Source organism: Acomys russatus, chromosome 17 (assembly GCF_903995435.1).
Source record: "Acomys russatus chromosome 17, mAcoRus1.1, whole genome shotgun sequence".
Lineage (NCBI taxonomy): Eukaryota > Metazoa > Chordata > Mammalia > Rodentia > Muridae > Acomys > Acomys russatus.
Window position 1 is genome coordinate 60,480,006 of NC_067153.1, and position 19,930 is coordinate 60,499,935.

The following is a 19,930-nucleotide window of genomic DNA, read 5'->3' on the forward strand; positions in this document are numbered from 1 at the left end:
TCTGGGGTTTTGTTGTTTTTGGTTTTTGTTTTAAGACAGGGTCTCTCTGTGTAGTCCTGGCTGTCCTGGACTTTGTAGACCAGGCTGGTCTTGAACTCACAGGGATCAGCCTGCCTCTCCCTCTTGAGGCACCACCATCTTCTGGTCTTTGTTATTTTGTTCTTTTTTGTTCTTTACCGTCCCTGAGCAGGGTTTCAGGTCTTCACTGGGCTTAAGGAGTAATGCCCAATCCTTTACAGTGGATCATTTATCTTTGGTCCTGTTCCCTCACTAGCCTTCCCCTCTGCTTCTTTTCCATAGTTTTCTTCTCTTTGCCTCTTTCTCTTAGCTGCGTCTCATTTCTCCTGGTTTAGTCGGCCTTCCTCAACCTTGGGGGGGGTGGGGGGGGAACGCTCTATTGAAGGTATGTACACATCTCCCTAGCTCCCTCTTGTGGTCATGTTGCATTTCCTGGGAATACCAAGTTTTTTGGCTTACTTACAGGAGCATGGATGACTCAGAGGCAGGCACATCACTGAAAACATGCATCTTCCCGCCCCAAATGGTGACAACTCAACAGTTGCAACCCTGGAGTTCCCTGCACAACTTGCTGAGAGTTGGTTTGCAGTTCACTGATTTTAGCCTTCTCCCCCCAGAAATTAATTACTGCATCCCAGGGCACTGCTGTGGGGCCTCCAAGTGTCTCGTGAGGTGGGGTTACATGTTTGGCCTGCCATTACTGCTGTCTGGATCTGCTTCCCTTCTGCCTCTGGTCCAGCACGGTGGCCCTGGCTTTCCATTCGCTAAACCTTCCGGGGTTGAGTGACATGCCCACCAGTCTGCAGCAGCAGTGACCAGTGGGTGACAGCGGCAGGTGTTTCACTGGGGCTGGGGAGATTACAAACCCTCTATTGCTTACAGCACGCTGTCACCCCTGCTTGTGAGCTCCCACATGATCACGCCACCGTGATGGACACTCAGCAACAGGAAAGGACTAGAACACCTGAAGGGGCCTGGGCTGAAGTGAGCTCCACCCCGGAATACTTTGTCAGAAAGGGGTAACTAACTGCCTACCCCAAGAACAAGCTTATTTTTTTTCTTACAATTTTATTACCTGTTTTCTGCCAACTGTTATTGAGGCTGTAGTAGGTCATTATTTCTGTTTCCCTAGAAACCATTTTGAGACAAACGATACATATGCCTTGAAGTGGCCTGAAAAGACCCCTTTGCTTTGCCATTCTCTCACCCGCTCTATGGGGCTGACCCAGGGCTGTAAAGCTCCATGCCAACCTCTTCAGTGAAGACTGTTTATCTGCCCTGGGCAGGCAGCACTCCACGTGTCAAAGAATCATAGACATTCTCAAATACAGAGAAAACAAAACCAATGCAGCACTTTACATTCTCATATCACTTGTAACATTTAATAGAAACTATACACAATAATTTTAGTATATTTTACATGGAAGAGCCAACACAGAAATTTACATAAGTTAAAAGCAAGGATAATTAAGGAGAGCCCAGCCTGTGAGCTGCTTTTCTCACAGCTGTAGCTCACTAGGAAAAGCGGTTTATATTGCCCAAGTGTGTGGAGCTGAGGAAAGGCTTACACACAGGCTTTAGATACAGTAGCCCCACACTACAGCCGACAGCTGAGGAGCAGGCACCATTCCTGACCGCGGCCCTGCTCCACATCCGGGTCTTTTCCGTCCATGGCTCAGGAAATCCCATTGCAAAATGTCTCTTTCCCAGGCACAGCTGCAGTACGCAGGGAGTACCTCTTTCTTTCTTGCAAAGAATCCTGTAACTTTTAAATACTAAAGATCCATTACGCACACAGCTGGTTTATGTTTGTCTACAGCACTCTACAGCCCCAAAGGAAACAATGTAGTCTGGGTTGTCCCTGTTCAGTGAGAGGTGATCAGAGATACGCATGACTGAAGAATGAATGGACAATTCACGTCCCAAGGCAAACAGTTCCCAGGATGCACCGTCAACTGACAGAAGTGGGTTCTGGTTTTCCATTTGTAGTAGCCAACCCATGCTGAGGGAATGGAGCATGGGCTTTATCTATATTTCGAGGTCCCTGGGATCTGCACCCATCTCCAGCCATCTGCATCGGGCCCTATTAAAAGACATAAGGCACTTTGGTTAGAGATGTATCCAGTGGGCCGGAAGCTGACTTAGCAATACCCACTTACAGCAGCTAACAGAACAAGAGATAAAGTAACTAGGTGGTTGCTTTTCCCAGTACTCCGTCCCTGAGAATCAGATCACTACTGACGCTGTCAGAGAACAGAGGGTTGTTTCTTCCAAACGAAATAGTCATTCTCTACTGAGGGTCCAGAACAGCTAATAAGCCATAGGAAGATTGTTCTTTAGGCTTCTGCTTGAAACTAACAGCTACAGTACAACTGCTAGTCTTCAGTAAGAGCCATTAATAACCCACCTCACCTTTCTAAGAACACCTGGAAGGCTAGGGGCAGTTCACCTACCATCTTCCACTCCAATAAATGTGTGCCCTACTCTGAGGATTAGGAACCATCAGGCGTTGTACTAGTGATGACCAGCATGCACAAGCTGTGCTCCTGGCAGTGCTGTGCATTAAGCCCAGGACGTGTCACACTGTAAGCATTAGGTCTGTGCTGGCTGGTTTTGTGTCAGTTTAACACAGGCTCATTTAGACAACTGAGAGAATGGGCCTACCAGCCTAGCCTGTGTACAAGCTTGTGCTGCCTGTTCTTGATTGATGTGGGAGAGCCACCCCTGTAGAGAACAGGCCGAGCAGCTCCGTGGCTTCTGTCTCCAGGTTCCCTCAGTGATGGACTTATCTGAAGGGGAAATAAGTCCCTGTCTACCCAAGTTCCTTTTGGTTGTGTTTTATTACAGCAACAGAGAGCCCACAAGAACATCTACCTCCACGTCCAGCTCAAAAGGAGCATTCTCATTTTATGGTATTCACCGAGCGCAGCACCATCTTGGGCACTTTCACACTCCATGTGGAACACGCTCTGCTCCCTGGGATTCACGCTAGCCAACAAAGAGCCCCCGCCCCGCCTGCTCACTGCATGAGGGAACCTAGCTGAAATTCAACTGTCAAGATACCCACTGGGCCTCCGGCAATTTCTCTGACTGAATGATCTTCGAGAGTTAGTGAAGGATCAAAAAGCAAGGGCGATGGAGGGCACGGCATTCCATCCCCCACAACATCCAAGTCCTAGGAAACAGAAAAGTCTATACTTAGGAAATCAATATCAATACACTGAAAGTTCATCTCAGGTCCCTCCCTCCCCCCTTGCTTAGAATGCTAGACCAATTGACAAGTTCCAACAATAGTGAAAACATTCTCTTAGCTGGTAACACAATATAAACCAACAAGCAAATTTCTGGAGGGAAAAAGTAACACAGTGACTACCATGAGTGGAGGGAAAGAGAGGTTTAACAGGTACAGGATTTGTTTGAACCCACGGAACAATTAGATACTAGTAGTGACTGTACAGCACACCAGATGCCAAGACCAATAAACTGTAAGCCGTAATGAGGTTATAGTGGCTCCTTCTACTACACGTTCTATTATAATAAAAAGCATTTTTAAAAAAAGCCTCCAGGGCAAGAAAGATGGCTCGATGAGCAAAGGCATTTGCTAAGTATGATAAAGTGAGTTCAAACCCAGAATCCACATAGTGGAAGAAGAGAACAGATTCCACAGCTGCCCTCTGATGTATATTTACATAAAGTGTGAAGAATAAGAGGAAAAAAAATACAGGGATAGCAAGATGGCTCAGTCATCAAGACTAATGACTTGTATTTAGTCCAGCAGCACGCACGCATACACACACACACACACACACACACACACACACACACACACACACGTAACTAAGTGTGATAAATAACTATATTCCCCCTGTAAGGCTAATACAGTCAACGTCTAAGCTCCTCAGTAACAATATGGGTAAAGTAACATGAGATCCTGCTGAAAAATGACAGGCAGCATAAGACTGACCAACATTCAGGAAACAAGCAACTAAGTGAGGGGAAAGGAAAGCACAGAGACTCGGATGCCATGACACTGGCTAATCCCCTCTCCTTAGTGTGAAGACTGAGGAGACACTCAGGCCAATTTCCCAGCAGCCACAGCCCTCTCCTCCTCACTTTCGACTGAGATGACCCTTACTAAGTTGACCAGGCTAGCCATGAACTCACCCTGCGGCCCAGGTAAGACTTGAACTTATGATGCTCCTGCTTCAGCCTCCCAGGAGCTGGGATTATGGGCCTGTGCCACCTGGCCCAGCTAAGCCTGAGTCTTAACATAGTTCAAGTATTCTGTTTAAAAAAAAAAAAACAAAAAACAAAAAAACATTATGAAAGACAGTATGTTCTAGGCTACACTTTCTCTGTCAATCAACTGTTCTAGAGACACGAGAGCAGCCAGCAGACCAAGGCAGCCTTCTTGGCTTCTGTCTGAAATCAATGCTGATTTAGGGCCCAGGTCACTACAATGATTCAATATAGTGATAACCTAAGTTCCACACCATTCGCCACAGCTCAGTTAATGTGTTTTTACAGGCCCCACATTTAGAGAAGAGCAGGCAGGGGATGGAAGAAGGGACAGTAAGAAAGGGACAGGGGCAGTGAGTATCATCAAGTAGCTCTATGCACATGTGAAGACGTCACAAGGAAACCCATCATTTTACACAATTATGTACTAATAAACTCAGTTTTTCTTTTTGGCAGGCCAATCACCAGGAACAAAAATCAATCTTTTCATAAGTGCGGAAGGGGACACAAAGAATCTACTCCCCTTAAAAGCTAATGCAGGTCATGGTAGCGCACAACTTTAATTCCAGCACCCAGGAAGCAAAAGTAAGTGGATCTCTGTGAATTTGAAGCCAGCCTGGTCTACAGAGCAAGACTTGATCCAAAATACAAACAAAAAATTGATAACTAGGGGCACAGGCTGCTTTTCCAGAGGACCCAGGTTCAGTACCTAGCATCCATACAGAACTCAGCTCCAGACCTGACATCTCTCTTGCCCTCTCAGGGCACCGACATGGTGCACATTCATGCAGGCAAAACATCCACACACATACAGATAAGACTAAACCAAGAATATTTACGCAATGTATCCTTTTTAAAAATATGCCTTAAGTGGGTGGTGGTGTACGGCTTTAATCCCAGCACTTGGGAGGCAGCAGAGGCAGGCAGATCTCTGAGTTTGAAGCCAGCCTGGTCTACAAAACTAGCTCCAGAACAGCCAGGGCTACACAACAGAGAAACCCTGTCTCAAAAAAAAAAAGACAAATAAAATAATGCCTTAAATACCAGCAACAACGTAAACAAGCTGCTCAATGTAAACAGAATCAGAGAAACAGGGCTGGGTGGTGGTGGCGAACACCTTTAATCCTGGCACTCAAGAGGAGGCAGGCAGATCTCACTGAGTTTGAGGCCAACCTGCTCTACAAAGGGAGTTCCAGGACAGTCAAGGCTACACAAAGAAACCCTGTCTCGAAAAACAAAAAACAAAACCAAAAAGAAAAAAAAAGAAAGAAAAAAAAAAAAAAAAAGAAAAGAAAAACTGTTTGGGCTGGAGAGATGGCTCAGTGGTTAAGAACACTATGACCTGGGTTCAATTTCTAGCACCCACATGGCAGCTCACAACTGTAACTCTAGTTCCAGGATTCTGACACCTTCATACCAATGTAAATAGAATAAAATTAAAAAGAAAGAAAAGAATACTAATGTCCATCACAGACACGCTGCAGATGTCATTCAATCCGTGGAGTCCGATGCTCTCACAGCACTGTGACTGTAGACACTTTGTTTCCTGCAATTTTTTTTTTAAAAAAATACCTTGAGATTGTTTCCAGCTCTCTTTACCCACAGGTATACCATACAAACAAAGTCTACTTAATTCACTCTGAGAATGCCAGGGACTGACTGATGAAGAGATTCTTTTTCATCAAGCAACTAGAAACCATCTCTTTTCCTGAATTGGGCAGGAAAAGCAGAGGCAATCTCTGTAGCATAAACTGGAAGTCACCCCAATATCCAGGTCTGCCGTAAGGGAGGAAAGGAGGATCTTTAACAATCAGCTGCCCCATCATAGAGTATTTTAGATCACTAACTCTGGAACCAGAGGGAATTAGACATATTGTGAGTCTCTAGATCCCAATAGAAAAAAAGCATAATGCTTATGTATAACATAGACAGGCACTCCAAAGGGCTTCATTTCCTAAGAGCTATGTAAGGGGGTGCTTAAAATCCAGCCCCATTTTTCCCTTAATTATTCCAAATTTATAGCTAAGAGATTTACAGACTATATCCTAAATTGCCAAACTCAAAAGAGCAAAAAAGGGACTGGCATCATCTCACTCCAAACCACTCCTGGAACTTCACCCCTGGAAGCTGTGCAGACACAGGCCGTGCTGAGAAGGGCTTTACATTATACACCGGTTGCCCATCAAGCACCTCCAAAGACTGTGAACCCAAGAGACCAAGCAGGCGCAGTGAGCAGGAGCACTTAGCACCCTTGCCAAGCACTCAAGTTCAATTCCCAGCACCCACATGGCGGCTCACAACTGGCTCTAAAGTCAGTCCCAGGGGATCTAACCACTTCTGGCCTCTGATACAGAGGAGAAGCACGTACGCGCGCGCGCACGCACACACACACACACACACACACACCACATAAGCCTCTTTTAAAAAGGAAAAGTATCGGCCAGGTATGGTGGCGCACACCTTTAATCCCAGCACTCGGGAGGCAGAGGCAGGTGGATCGCTGTGAGTTCGAGGCCAGCCTGGTCTACAAAGTGAGTCCAGGATGGCCAAGGCTACACAGAGAAAAACCCTGTCTCGAAAAACCAAAAATAAAATAAAATTAAATAAATAAATAAAACTTTTGGGTGCTGGAAAGATGGCTCAGAGGTTAAGAGCACTGGCTGGCTGGGCAGTGGTGGCGCACGCCTTTAATCCCAGCACTCAGGAGGCAGAGACAGGTGGATCGCTGAGTTCGAGGCCAGCATGATCTACAAAAGTGAGTTCAGGACAGCCAAGGCTACACAGAGAAACCCTGTCTCGGAGGGAGAAAAAAAAAAAAAAAAGAAAAAAGAAAAAAAGAGCACTGTCTGTTTCTTCCAGAGGTTCAATTCACAGCAACCACATGGTGGCTCACAACCAGCTAGCTATACTGTGACCTAATCCCCTCTTCTGGCCTGCAGGTGTACATGGAGGCAGAGCACTGTATACATTTTTTGGTGGGTATGCCAGGGATGAGAATTTCATTGTGTATTACCTGACTGGCCTGAAATTGGTTTTGAGATGGGGAACTCTTGTGAGTTCAAGGCCAGCCTGGTCTACAAAGCGAGTTCCAGGACAGCCAGGGCTACAGAGAGCTTTTCTCAAACAACGAGAGTATGCATCCCCATGCCCTGTAAAACCATCCTTTCTAATGACCACCCTGGTTTACCATAAAGTGTTCGAACACTGACCTACCTAGCATGCTCAAGGCCTAAACAAAGCTAACACAGGGAAGTACAATAAATACAAGTAAATAGCGATCACCTAAAAAGAGTTTAAATCTACTTTACTGCTGGGTGTGGTGGCCTATGTCTTTAATCCGAGTACTCAGAGACAGAGGATCTGAGTTGAAAAGCTAGCCTGGTCTACACAGCAAATTTCAGGACAGCCAGAACTACATAAAGAGACCCTTTCTTTCAAAACAAAACTTTTTTTTATCATTTCTCCAGCCTGTTATTTTGTATTTTGAAAGAGGTTCTCACTGTGTAGCCCAGGCTGGCCTCAACCTACATGCCTCTTTGCAGAGCAACAAGGCGAGAATCCCCATCTCAAAACCAGCGTGAGGCCAGTCAGGCGATACACAGGCTATGTAATGAGTTGTGAAGTGTCTGGGGAGAAAAAAAGGTAGAGCAGAAAGTACCTGATAACTATAGTAACGAACACATTCAACTACATTTATATCATTTTAACAATTTTATCCATCCTCTTGGCAGAAACCCACTAACTATCCTCACCACTAGAAACAGGGCCTTCTCTCAAGGGCCAATCAGAGCAGAGCTTCTCTAACTTACATCACTGAGCTCCAGAGGTAAACTCTCAGTGGGCTGGAGCTCGGCAGCACTCAAGTACAGCTCCATGGGGCCGGCTTCCAGATCGGCTGGCACAGACAGTACCTGCTCGGGCTTATACATCTGAGGAGGCAACTGGAAATGCAGTGGGCAGCAGGGATCCTCAGAGAGGCTTACAGGAACTGCTCTGTTGCAGGGCACCTCTTCAGATCCCTGGCAGCATTTGAAGAGAACCTGATTTGTGTCCTGACAGATATCTGCATGAACAGTTAAGGAAAACCAACCGGGAGGCAAGTCTGCTGTGCAAACGCAGGTCTGACTATGCCAACAACTACTACATTTCCCCTGAAACCCAAATGCAGTAACTTCTAGTTAGTTCTCTATCAACGCTTTTCCAGGACCTTGGCCATCTAAACACTAAGCCCCACGGCAGTGCAAAGTGGCAATAAGTTGCCAAGGAACATACAAAGAAACTCCTATGGGAACAAATGCTAACAGCTTGTTACAGATCAAGTACCAGCTGCTAAGAGTCCAGACATACAGTGCTGTTCCTGCTCTTAGTCTGCACAAACTTTTGAACGGTTGTTCCTAATAGCATAAGCTCACTAGAAACCCAAGAAGAATGCACGATTGTAGCCAAGCATAATTCTTAACACCTGATCACCCTACTGGTCCCTCTCAAGTGCTGTTTGTTTTGTTTTAATTAGTTTACAAAGCAACAGGTTTCCTTATACCTCTCTCGCTCCAGCAGCTCATGTTGTTAGTCTCCATTTCATTCCACTACTCTCTTTCTACCTTACTATCTTATATATAAAAAACAGTAACTCTATAAACAAGGTGTGGTATTATATACCTGTAATCCCAGTACTAAGAGACTAAAAAGGCAACCATTCAGGCATTAGAATAAAAATTAACTTCAAATATTTCAATTAAAAAATGGGGGGGGGGGACACAAAAACAACCCTTTCCTCTCCTATCAAAGACCAAGAGGAGGGTCTTTCCTCCTCTTCCTATTACTTTTTTTGGGGGTTGGGAGAGGCTATCCAGACTGGCCAGAACTCTAGACTCAAGTGTTCCTCCTGCCTCGGTCTCCCCATTACCTAGGACTAAATTAAAATACCACACTAAGACTAAACTAAAAAAATAAAAATAAAAAATGTTTCCCTTCTAAGCATCTGGTAAATGAAATCCAACAAAATCCATACAGGAGACATAAAAACTCAATAAACATCACCGTGTTGTAGCCAATTAGCAAATGTATTCTATACCAGAAAACACACTGTGTAAGGTTTTAAACTCACAAGTTAGAAAGAATGGGGTAAATACTCCATTTTCCTTGCAAAATTTCTACTTGAGTAAGTTTAAATCATTCAAGTTAGGGCACTAACCATACAAAAGGACACCACTGCACAGATATCCTGTCATTAATACTATCAGCCACCCACATCTGTCACCAATGACTCAGCTGTTTCTTTGGCTCCCTGCCCCCACTTCATCTACCCCAGACAGGATTTTGCTGAGGCCCAGGCAGGCCTCGAGCTATCAATCTTCTTGCCTTGGCCCCCCAAGTGCTACAATTACAGAGGTGGGTACTACATTCAGGCAGATGTTTCTTTCTAATGAATTGACCATTACATTTTTAATATTCTGAAATGGCCAACAGACCATAGAAAGACATTTATTTAGGCACCTGCTTGAAACCAACAGCTTCAGCAAGCTGCTGGCCTTGATTCAGGGCCAAAGTCGCCAAGCTCTTCAATGAGACTTATGGAGATCACACGAGCCTCGGTACTAACTAGACACTCAGAACCTAAACCAGCAGGTAAAGATACGGGTAAGGCAGTGTCTGGTCATTGGAAGAGACTGATTGGAACAACGAACATCATCCACAAAAGCTAAGCACCTCTGACTGGAACGAGTGGTGTGAGCCTAAAATTGAGAAAACAAATACAGTTATAAAATGAAGTCAAATCATACAAAGTAGAAAATCTAACATTTAAGAAACCCACTTAGCCAATCTGTACATAACAATGAAACCTCATGTATAACTGGAGTTAATCCTAAGGCCAAACACATCCCTCCACACTGTCAAGTAATGAGAAGCAGCACTTCCCCACCTCCTTAACTTGTAGTCAACCTAGGTCTGAAACTGTCAATACAAAATTATACAAGTAATTTCTAAGTTGTAAATAGTTTGTTACCTTTACATTGCCATAATTGGCCTAGTTTGTTATTAACTAAGTTTCAACATAGGTACTTACAGGAAATAACATGGCATACTTGCTCCACCAGGGACCTTAGAAACTACCCCTCAGGGGTAAGGAGGACTGTGCCCTAAGCACTCATGCTTTAGCCAGGCACAGTGGCAGCCACAAAGTCACTGTGTAATTCATATGCTGACTTCTGTACCCCCTAACATCTGGTTGCAAGCCTTGTTCTAAGGATTTCCTGTCTAAATGTTGTATAAACTCTGCTCCCCAACTGTCCCCGATATGTCAATAAGGCAGTTTTCAGCCAATCTATGAAGGGATGGATGGAGGAGAATAGGGCTGGACTTCCTGCCAGCCAGGGGGGGACCAATTCCTTTAGTGAAAATTCACTTTTGGGGACTTGTGAGGTTGGGAGTGTGGAGAGACCCACCCTGTCTGTGGTCTGCACGATTGCACTAAGAGCCTAGATGAAACAAAAAGTAATAAAACAAACGAACAAAAAATCTTGTTCTTAGCCACCAAAATGACAACTCCTCTGTCCTGCCACTTTGGACTAAAGCCTCTAAAACTGAGCCAGCATCCACAGCCACACAAAGGAACTGTACATAAATATGTTGAGGCCTCAACAAACAAAAAGAATGACCAGGTAATTATTCTTTCTGTTACCCTTACTTTCTTGACACTACTATTCTTTCAGTTTATTTTTTTTAACCTTTAACTTTTTTATTTTTTTTGTTGTTTTTACTTTTTTCAGGGTTTTTTGTGTGTGTTTTGGTTTTTTTTGTTGTTGTTTGTTTTTTGAGACAGGGTTTCTCTGTAGCCTTGGCTGCTATCCTGAACTCACTTTGAAGACCAGGAGGACCTCACACTCACTGCAATCCTCCTGCTTCTGCCTCCCAAGTGCTAGGAATAAAGGCCTGCGCCATCACACTCAGCTTTGTTTGTTGGTGTTTTTTAAGACAGGATTTGTCTGTGTGAGAGCCCTGGCTGACCTTGAACACAAGAGATCCTCCTGCCTCTGCCTCCAGAGTGCTGGAATTAAAGGTGTGTATCTGTACACACCTTTTTTTGGGGCCTGCATGCTTATTAACAATGTGTATAGTGTCTGGGGAGACAGACGATGCTTTGAGCCCTTGGGATTGGAGTTACAGTTGGAATGGAGTATGGGTGCATGAATTCAAACCTGAGTCCTCTGGAAGAGCTATGACACTTTTTTTTTTTTTTAAGACAGGGTTTCTCTGTGTAGCCTTGGCTGTCCTGGACTCACTTTGTAGATCAGGCTGGCCTTGAACTCACAGTGATCGCCCGCCTCTGCCCAACCCTAACCCTGAGTGCTGGGATTAAAGGCCTGAGCCACCACCCCTCACTCAAGATGTGGGAAAGATTAAGCTTTGTCACAGGTGGAGGCAGTCTTGGCGGGCTTTACCCTTGGGGCACCCCATGAATACCTTGTGACAGACTGAGTGGAGCCATCCTGGGCCTGGAATTCAGGAAGCAGACCTGGGAACCCCAACTGGGCTATTTTTCTAATTGACCCTCAACGGGAGAAGGAGACCGCCCTTCCCACGTGACTCAGGCAGGTGAGGAGGAGAGAACAACAAATGCAGCCGGGGCTTGAGCCCGTGTGGAGCAGTGGACAGGCTGGACCAGCACGCGGGCCAGAGAGACACCTAAGGACCTGTCCCGTGGAACGGATACCGGAAGGTTCACTCTTTTGTCCCTTTAACCTTTTTTCCTTCTTGTGTAAGCTAGTTGGGTTGTATAATAAAGTTTAATTATTAAAAACAGAGCCAACACAAGATCCCGCTTTTCAAGAGAGTCCACCAGTCAGACACAGGGACCCACCTACAGAGATGCTCCAAGAGTGGAATTCTTCCCCCAATATCTCTGCCCCAGAGCTCCACCTTCCAGTCAGGGACTATCCTGGTTCATCTTTCCCACCTCTTCCCTTTTCTCAGCCTGCTTTATTAGCACTAACATTTGGTATTCGACACAGTCACATTCTATTACCACAATAGCCTACCCAGATAGCTGCTGTTACTGTTCTCAGTTTAGAAAATAAAGTGTGTGTGTGTGTGTGTGTGTGTGTGTGTGTGTGTGTGTGTGTGTGTGTGTGTGTGTGTAGGGGTGCTGGAGATGGCTCAACGGTTAAGAGAACTGGCTACTCTTCTGGAGGAAGTGGCTTCTATTCCCAGCACCCACACCCACATGGGGGCTCACAACCCTTTATAACTCTGGTTCCAGAGGATCCAACACCTGCTTCTGTGAACACTGCATGCATGGTCCACAGATATACATGCAGGCAAAATACATTAACACACTAAGTAAAAATGAATAAAAATCTCAAAAAATAAAATAAAATGAACAGATGAAGCAATCTGCTCAAAGCCACACAGTGTAGTTTTAGTCTGACTCTCTCCTCCCTGAGACCCACGCACCCTGAGAGCACATGTCGGCTCTTGTGTTTGGGATTAACGGCGTGCTCCACCACATGAGCTACACTCTTAACCACTGACCCATCTTTCCAGCCCACTAGCATTCTTTTAGAATGATCAACTGGCTGATAGCACAGGCTGGTTTCAAGTTTGTTGGTTTTTTGCTGAATCCTCCCCTCCCATAGAGATGAGACTACAAGCATGTAACACCACACCCAGCTTTTCTTTCTTAAAGATTCCCAAACTGCTTGGGGTAAAACATTTGCCAGTTTTCTGATCTAAGGACTTCCTGAACAAAAAAATTTGGGAATCCATCCCCTGAACTCAATTTGAATACTGAATTCCAAGAAGTCAAGGCTACCGTGCAGGCACAGGGCTGACAGAGACATCCAGGTAAGTGCTTTCGGCAGAAGTCAGATTTCAAACCAGGACTGGACACAGTGTTTTGATGATGACTCTATCAATAAAGTGAATGTGCACTCCCAGAGTACACAGCGCTGCCGGCTGTGTAGACACCAGCATGTCTGGAATAAAACAACAAACTCGGCAAAATATAAGCCGATTACCTGCTGAGCAGCCCCGTCTGTGGCCAGCATCCTGCGCTCCTTGAGCTGCCTGTGTAGTAAGGCTTCCACTCCATAGCGCTGGCGGTATCGCCTAAGACATTTCAGTCGCTTTAAATTCTCTCTTTCTTTGGCCAAAAGTCCCTCTGGGCCAGTCAGGAGACTACTACCTAGAGAGTCACAAAAATCAAGTTTTTTGAAACAGAACCTCCATGTGTCTGGCTTTGAATTCACAGCAAACTCCCTACCCTCAGCTTCTCAAGTACTGAGATAGCACACAGCCACCACTAAAAGCGCTACGAAAGTCAGGCGTAGCTTGTAATCAAGGAAGCACACAGGGAAGCAAGAGCTACAAGACGGGCAGGGTCAGGGCCAGCAAACTTGCCTAAAGCTTCATGCTCCACTTTCCGGTTATGTAAGTAGCGGCGCTTCTTCTCTTTGAGCAGGTGCTGTAGTCGTTTAAACTGATCAATGTACAAAGACTGCAAACGGATTAGCTTTTCTCTCATAATAAGAGCCACTTCCTCGGCTGTGTACACACCAGCATGCCTGGAATATAGGTAAATTCAACAAAGTATTAAAAACAGTAACATACGTGCGTATGACCCCAGTGTAGCACTCAGGAGACAGAAAAACGAGGGTCAGGAGTTCAAGGCCTGCCTGACTACGTAGCAAATTCAAGGTCAGCCTAGATATAAAACCCCATCTTAAAACAACAAAACCCAACACAAAGCAGTAAAAGTCTAAAAAGACTCAATTTGTATTTAACAAAGCCAACAGTGACTGACACTTTATCTACACAGTATTTTGCTAAGACATATTAAGCAAAGAGGCCTGGGAGGGCAGTACAGCTCTGTAGTTACCATGCATAATGTCCCTGGTTCCACTGTTGGCACCAAAAAACCAAATAAACCAATTTTTAAAAACCCCACAATGATCAAGTCTTCTCCCCCAGATATGTGCATGGCACCTGCCTGTAAGTGCAGAGGAGGTTGTCAGACAGCCCGGAGCTGGAGTTACAAGTGACTGTGAGTGGTCCCTAGTGGATGCCCGGAACCGAACAGATTCTTTGTAAGAAGAGACGGGAGGGAGGGCAATCTCTCCACAAAAGGATACCAATGTGCTATCTCACAAAATGGAATGGAATATTGAAAATGAGTACAAATGTGCAACATGAAAGTTTTACTAATTAATTTCCATTCTACTTTAAGATAGTGATTTGAGAATCCCTTGTGAGAACAACTTAGCACTGCAACTCCAAGATCTATCAGGGCTGGGGAGAACAGCTCAGAGGTCGACAGCGGAGGACCTGAGTAGGATTCCCAGCACTCCCTGCTCCCAACTCTAACTCCAGCTCCAGGGATCCAGCCCCCTCTCGGGCCTCCGTGTGCACAGACATACATTCAGGCCAACACTCACACACAAGAGCATCAAATGGCTGTGGCTTCTAATTTCCCTTAAATACAACCTTATTTGAGACATTTGGCCTTTAGGAGCTCCAAGGCAGAGTGATGGTGAAGTGCACACACAGCACATGCAGGCCCTGACTCTGATTCTTTTTTTCTTTTTCTTTTTCTTTTTTTCTTTTTGGTTTTTCGAGACAGGGTTTCTCTGTGTAGCCTTGGCCATCCTGGACTCATTTTGTAGACCAGGCTGGCCTCAAAGTCACAGCGATCCGCCTGCCTCTGCCTCCCAAGTGCTGGGATTAAAGGCGTGCGCCACCACGCCCGGCTCTGACTCTGATTCTTACCACTACCAGCACCACACACACACACCACAGACACACACACACACACCACAGACACACACCACACACACACCAGACACACCACAGACACACACATACCAGACACACACACACACCACACAGACACACACCACAGACACACACACACACACACCACACAGACACACACACACACACCATGGGTCATAACAGGCCCACTCTCTCTTCACAATATTCTCAAAATTCAGTGCTCTGGATTAACCCTTTAATGCAAAAATGTAGGAGGGCTATATACCAATTTTATTAGTTTTGCTGCCAATCACAAACTTTAAAGATATTCTAGTGGTTAAATAAAGATTGTTTACTGCCTCTGAGTTAAGTAACTAAAAATTGAAAGATTAACTTTGGGCAGAGGCAAGCAGATCTCTCAATTCAAGGCCAGCCTTGAATTCCACAAAAACCAAGGCTACACAGAGCAACCCTATCTCAAAAAAACCAGTGTATAGTGTGTGTGTGTGTGTGTGTGTGTGTGTGTGTGTGTGTGTGTAATATACATACTGTTCTATAATATATAAATAAAGACAAATGCTGCCTAATTGCTAAGATGATTCGAAAATTAGCACAGAGGAAAACTAAGACTGAATTTGACCAGGCTGACTTATATATCAAGTCCCAGGCCAGTCAGAGCTACATACTGAGACCCTGCCTCAAAAATATTAAGAGATTTTGGAGAGGAGGTATATATTTTGCTATTTCTAATCTCTTAAGATGACATGGGGGCCGGGTAGAGTAGACCTTAACATATAATTAAAATTTGGATTTCTAAATCAGTTTTCCTTTCATTAGACAAGAGACCAAAACCAACTATTGAACACTTGTTTCTCACTTAGAACGTCAGAACCACGGAATTTTGCCACAAGTATCCAAGTGTAAGCAGCTTATTATTTCTGAGATTTGGGACAAGTACCTATTTAAATTCATGTTCACTCTCTAGCCAGCCAGTACTTCTCCACCTCCCTCCCAGTCACACGCCAAGAAACCTCTGTTCTTCTCCTAAAACATCTCAAGGGCACAAATAACTCAGTTCCAAGGTACAGGCCTTCTGTAAAGGAATCCACAAATCTTGCCTTGGCGCATGATGCCGCTAAGCCATGACACTTAAACCCATCTACATGTGTGAACTAGCCACATTCCACACTACACTCTACATGCTAACTACATAAAATATGCAAAGCCTTATGTGGAGTTACAACTTACTTTAGGGGGTCTTCTTGGTCACTGTCTATGCTATCAGCTTCACTGTCAGGGTCACCTCTCCATGTCTGATCCACAGTGATGGGTTCCTGGTCCCCATCACTCCAGCTGTCTTCATCTGAGGCAAGGAAGGGAAAGCAGCCATTAAGACTTCCCACCTCTGTAACTCCACACATGAAGCTACATTACTTAAGAGAGCAATCTGAAACCTTAAAATTCAAAGTTTTTAACTTTTCAAAAATTTAACAGGAGGAAAGGTCACCAGGTCAGGATTGTGCATCTAAACAAACCCTAGATGCAAAACTAGCAACTAGCAAGAGCAACCCTGGCATTCTCGCCGACTTCCCAGTAACCAGCCACCAGCGGACAAAGCACTGCCGTAAGCTACGTCCACTCCGAAGCCTCTTCCTTTTTTACTCCAGGAGAGCAGCTCTTACCCAGGATCCGGCTAGCTTCACTCCGGCTACTCTCTGGGGTCTGAGAGCCCAGCTCTGTCTTAGCATATGAGCTCAACTGGCACAAGAGGGTTTCACCCATAGGGCCTGGGCTGCTCTTCTTCATCTGAGCATGAAGTGCTAGGGCATTCCTTCGAGCATGTTCAGCACAAAAAGACACCCTACAGAGACAAAACATTAACATGTCAGAGGTTCTCTCTTGAAAGAATTCAGCGATATTTAGTCACCAGTTAGTTTCCCCCTCTTGGGAAGTTTAAAATGACTATTATATTCACACCTTGAAGACCAGACGTGGTGGCGCAGGCTTTTAATTCCAGCACTTCAGAGGCAGAGGCAAATGGATCTGTGAGTTCCTCCAGGGCAGCCAGACCTAAACAGTGAAACTATATTTCAAATGAGAGACAGACAGATAGACACAGACAGACCAACATGAATCAGAAACCTAACTGTCCCAAGTTAAGCCATTTAGGGTCTCTGTTTTGGTTTGGGTGGTATGGTGTGTGTGCCCAGAGCTCCCTGCACGGAAGGGCTCTAACACCATTGCTACTTCCCCTGCCCACACTAGCTTTCAGGGAAAGCCAAGGAGCTTAACCAGTGTTCTAATCACTGAACAAAAACATTCTAACCATAAAAATGTTAGCATCTCACAGAAAATCAGAGATGCTGTATCTTTCAAAATTAATTCTGGAAACACATCTTACTATTAATCCACTGTAGACAGATATAGTTCAATTCTAAAATTAGAAGATCTATACAAAATTACCTAGTAAATTTATATTCTTACACAGATAAGTACATGTATTGTAAAAACTACCAAGCCCCTTCCCAAACACACATATACACTCTGCCTATTACTTAAAAGGAAGCCTGGCTAGGCAAGTGAGCCAGCACTCCAGAATTAAGAATTAACTCAGGGCTAATTCAGTGACTCAGCAAACAAAAGCACCTACAGCCAAGGGCTGACCACCAACCACCTCACCACCCACAACCCGGAAAGTGTGGTAGCACGTGAATCCCAGTAAAACTTTTTAAAAAAAGAATTCACAGCTGAGTACGGCAGTAATCCCAGAAATCCAGAAACTGAGGCAAAATTAGGGGTTGAAAAATTAATCGGCCCATAGTCAGAACACAAGACAGATAGATATGTCCGTACGTAGATAGACAGACAGATAACAGATAAACACCTTACTTTTACAAGTAAGCAGTTAGCTAAATGTCCCTGCCTCCGATGTCCTTCCAGTTCTCACCTTTTGGGGATAGGGGGGTTAAGACAGGATTTCTCTGTGTAGCCCTGGCTATTCTGGAACTCTCTGTAGACCATGCTGGCCTGAACTCAGAGATCACCCTGCCTTAGCCTCCCAAGTGTTGGGATTAAAGGCGTGCACCACCACGCAGCATCAGTTCTGATCATTTAATATTTTGATACTCCTCCCAAAGAATATATCCTTAATCCCAATTTTACAAACACATGACCTAAAGCTTCACAGATATGACTGGGGGGGGGGGCATGGCAGTGCACCTCAACATTCTGAGACAGATCTCTTGAGTCCATAGACAACCTGCTCTACACGGTGAGATCCAGGAGAGCCAGGACAAGAAAGACTCTGTCTTTCAGGAAACAAACTAACTAACAACAACAACAAAAATCTAGGCCAGCTGTGGCAGCAAATGCCTTCAATCCTACCACTTAGGAGGCAGGCTGGGATTGACATGAATTCAAGGCCAGCCTGGTCTACAAGAGATACCATGTCTCAAAGGAAAAAAACAAAAAGCAAAAAGAGAAGGCAGGGGAGCAGGGTTTAGTCCACACCTATAACACCAGCACTCTGGAGGCCAAAAGGTTACCAAGACGGAGCAGGAAAAGGCTCAGAGTTAAGAGCAATGGCTGCTCTTCCTAGAGGATCCGGGTCCAACCAGAGGCTCCCAACCACGTGTAACTGCAGTTGCAGGGAATCCAACGCCCTCTTCTGGCCGTCAAGCATGGACGTGGTACACAAACATACAGGCTGGCAAAACACCCATACACATAAAAAAAAAATTTTTTTTAAACCATAGTAAAGAGTTGCCAAAAGTATTCCAAGCCAGTCTGGCTGGCCCTTGCGGTGACTGAGACTGTCTCCCAAAAAGGAAAAAATTAACAACAAAGGAACAGCCCAGTGGCTCTGAAGGCCCAGCGCAACGTCTTCTATCCGATGTACCCACGAGGTATTAGAACCAACGCCAGCAAACTGGACTCCGACCTCCACACATTTGCCGATACCAGCCCCCACCCCCAGGCACGAAATGGAAATAAATGCTTCAAAATGTAATAAAAAGGAAAACCTACAGGTAAGTAGTTTAGGCGTTTAAATAGGCTCGATGACGCAATCTACAAGCTATGCTTGGCGTGCGCGAGAACCGGGATCCAAACCACCTCAGCATTGAAAAGGGACGTAAAGACGCAAGGCACCAACCTACAGAAAGATATACACATACATACCCGTCTTTCTTCTCGGGCTTTGGGGCAGCGCTGGGACACCTTTTGCCATTCTTCGTCGATATGTAACTACATTGTTTGAAGGGCGCATTCTTGTCTTCAAGGATATGCTTAATGCAAAACTCCTGGCCCTCCAGACGCGGCTGAGAGCATGGGCGGTGAGTGAAGGAACAAGCCAGGGGCTCCTGAGATCTGGGCGCCGGGGTGACCCTCCCCCGATTCGTTGGCAAGACGTGAATCCGAATCCTGTTCATACCAAAACCTGTAAGGGGGTGACGGGGGGGGGGGGGAGAGGAAAGGGGGGGAGGGGAGGGGGGTTACAGGAAACATCAAAATGGCCTTAACCTTGCCAAAAGTCCTCGCCTCTGTTCTCCCGCGGGTCGGCCGGCAGGGGGAGGCTCGCACCCCCACTCCCGCCGCCCTGCGGTTTACTAAGCCACCCACCCTCACCCTCCTCCCTACCCGCCCGCCGCTCTGGCCCCTACCACGTTGGCCCAATCTCCTCAGCGGCAGGCCGGAAGCGCGGCGACCGTCTCACGCGGCACCACTGCAACGGCGCAACCCCGACCCCCACGGCCCGGCACGCCGCCTTTGTCCCCCGCCGCCCTGAGCTCACGGCCCCGGCCCGCCGCAGCGCCTAGGCCGTCCTCCCGCGAGCGCCATCTTGTCCTTCCGCTCCCCGCACGCCAGAGAAGCTGGTCCCCGAAAGCCTAGCTATCAAAGCGACTCCGACGGGGCAGGAGCCGAA

At 45.8% G+C, this 19,930-nt stretch overlaps 1 protein-coding gene and 2 non-coding genes across 6 annotated transcripts; all 3 read right to left on the reverse strand.

The window, feature by feature from the left end:
• Window positions 1–1,795: 1,795 nt before the first annotated feature.
• Kansl2 (KAT8 regulatory NSL complex subunit 2) lies at window positions 1,796–19,462 on the reverse strand. Of its 4 annotated transcripts, none has more exons than XM_051160278.1 (9): window positions 19,186–19,462; window positions 16,689–16,867; window positions 16,255–16,369; window positions 13,657–13,820; window positions 13,275–13,441; window positions 9,896–9,992; window positions 8,067–8,320; window positions 3,086–3,193; window positions 1,796–2,101 (listed from the first exon to the last, which is right to left on the reverse strand). In XM_051160278.1, exons 1-9 carry the CDS (start codon window positions 19,434–19,436, stop codon window positions 1,970–1,972), a joined length of 1,467 nt encoding a protein of 488 aa, XP_051016235.1. In that variant the 5' UTR covers window positions 19,437–19,462; the 3' UTR covers window positions 1,796–1,969. The 4 variants fall into 4 exon arrangements, 3 of the variants coding, with proteins under 3 accessions (XP_051016235.1, XP_051016236.1, XP_051016234.1); XM_051160279.1 differs by having other exon boundaries at window positions 8,169–8,320; window positions 13,275–13,437; window positions 13,653–13,820; XM_051160277.1 differs by having other exon boundaries at window positions 13,275–13,437; window positions 13,653–13,820.
• LOC127201877 (small nucleolar RNA SNORA2/SNORA34 family) lies at window positions 2,278–2,414 on the reverse strand. Its single transcript, XR_007832222.1, has one exon. It is a non-coding gene; the product is annotated as a small nucleolar RNA SNORA2/SNORA34 family (small nucleolar RNA).
• On the reverse strand, window positions 9,668–9,804 carry LOC127201876 (small nucleolar RNA SNORA2/SNORA34 family). Its single transcript, XR_007832221.1, has one exon. It is a non-coding gene; the product is annotated as a small nucleolar RNA SNORA2/SNORA34 family (small nucleolar RNA).
• Window positions 19,463–19,930: the final 468 nt, after the last annotated feature.

Excerpts from the sequence above, each read along its gene's own strand:
- Kansl2 (XM_051160278.1), bottom strand. The coding sequence starts at position 19,436 with ATGAACAGGATTCGGATTCACGTCTTGCCAACGAATCGGGGGAGGGTC. Across the intron at positions 3,194-8,066 it reads TACCTCTGGAGCTCAGTGAT|GACTTGGATGTTGTGGGGGA; the intron begins GTAAGTTAGAGA and ends TCTGTTTCCTAG. Across the intron at positions 2,102-3,085 it reads GAGAAATTGCCGGAGGCCCA|GGCCCGATGCAGATGGCTGG; the intron begins GTGGGTATCTTG and ends GTCTTTTAATAG.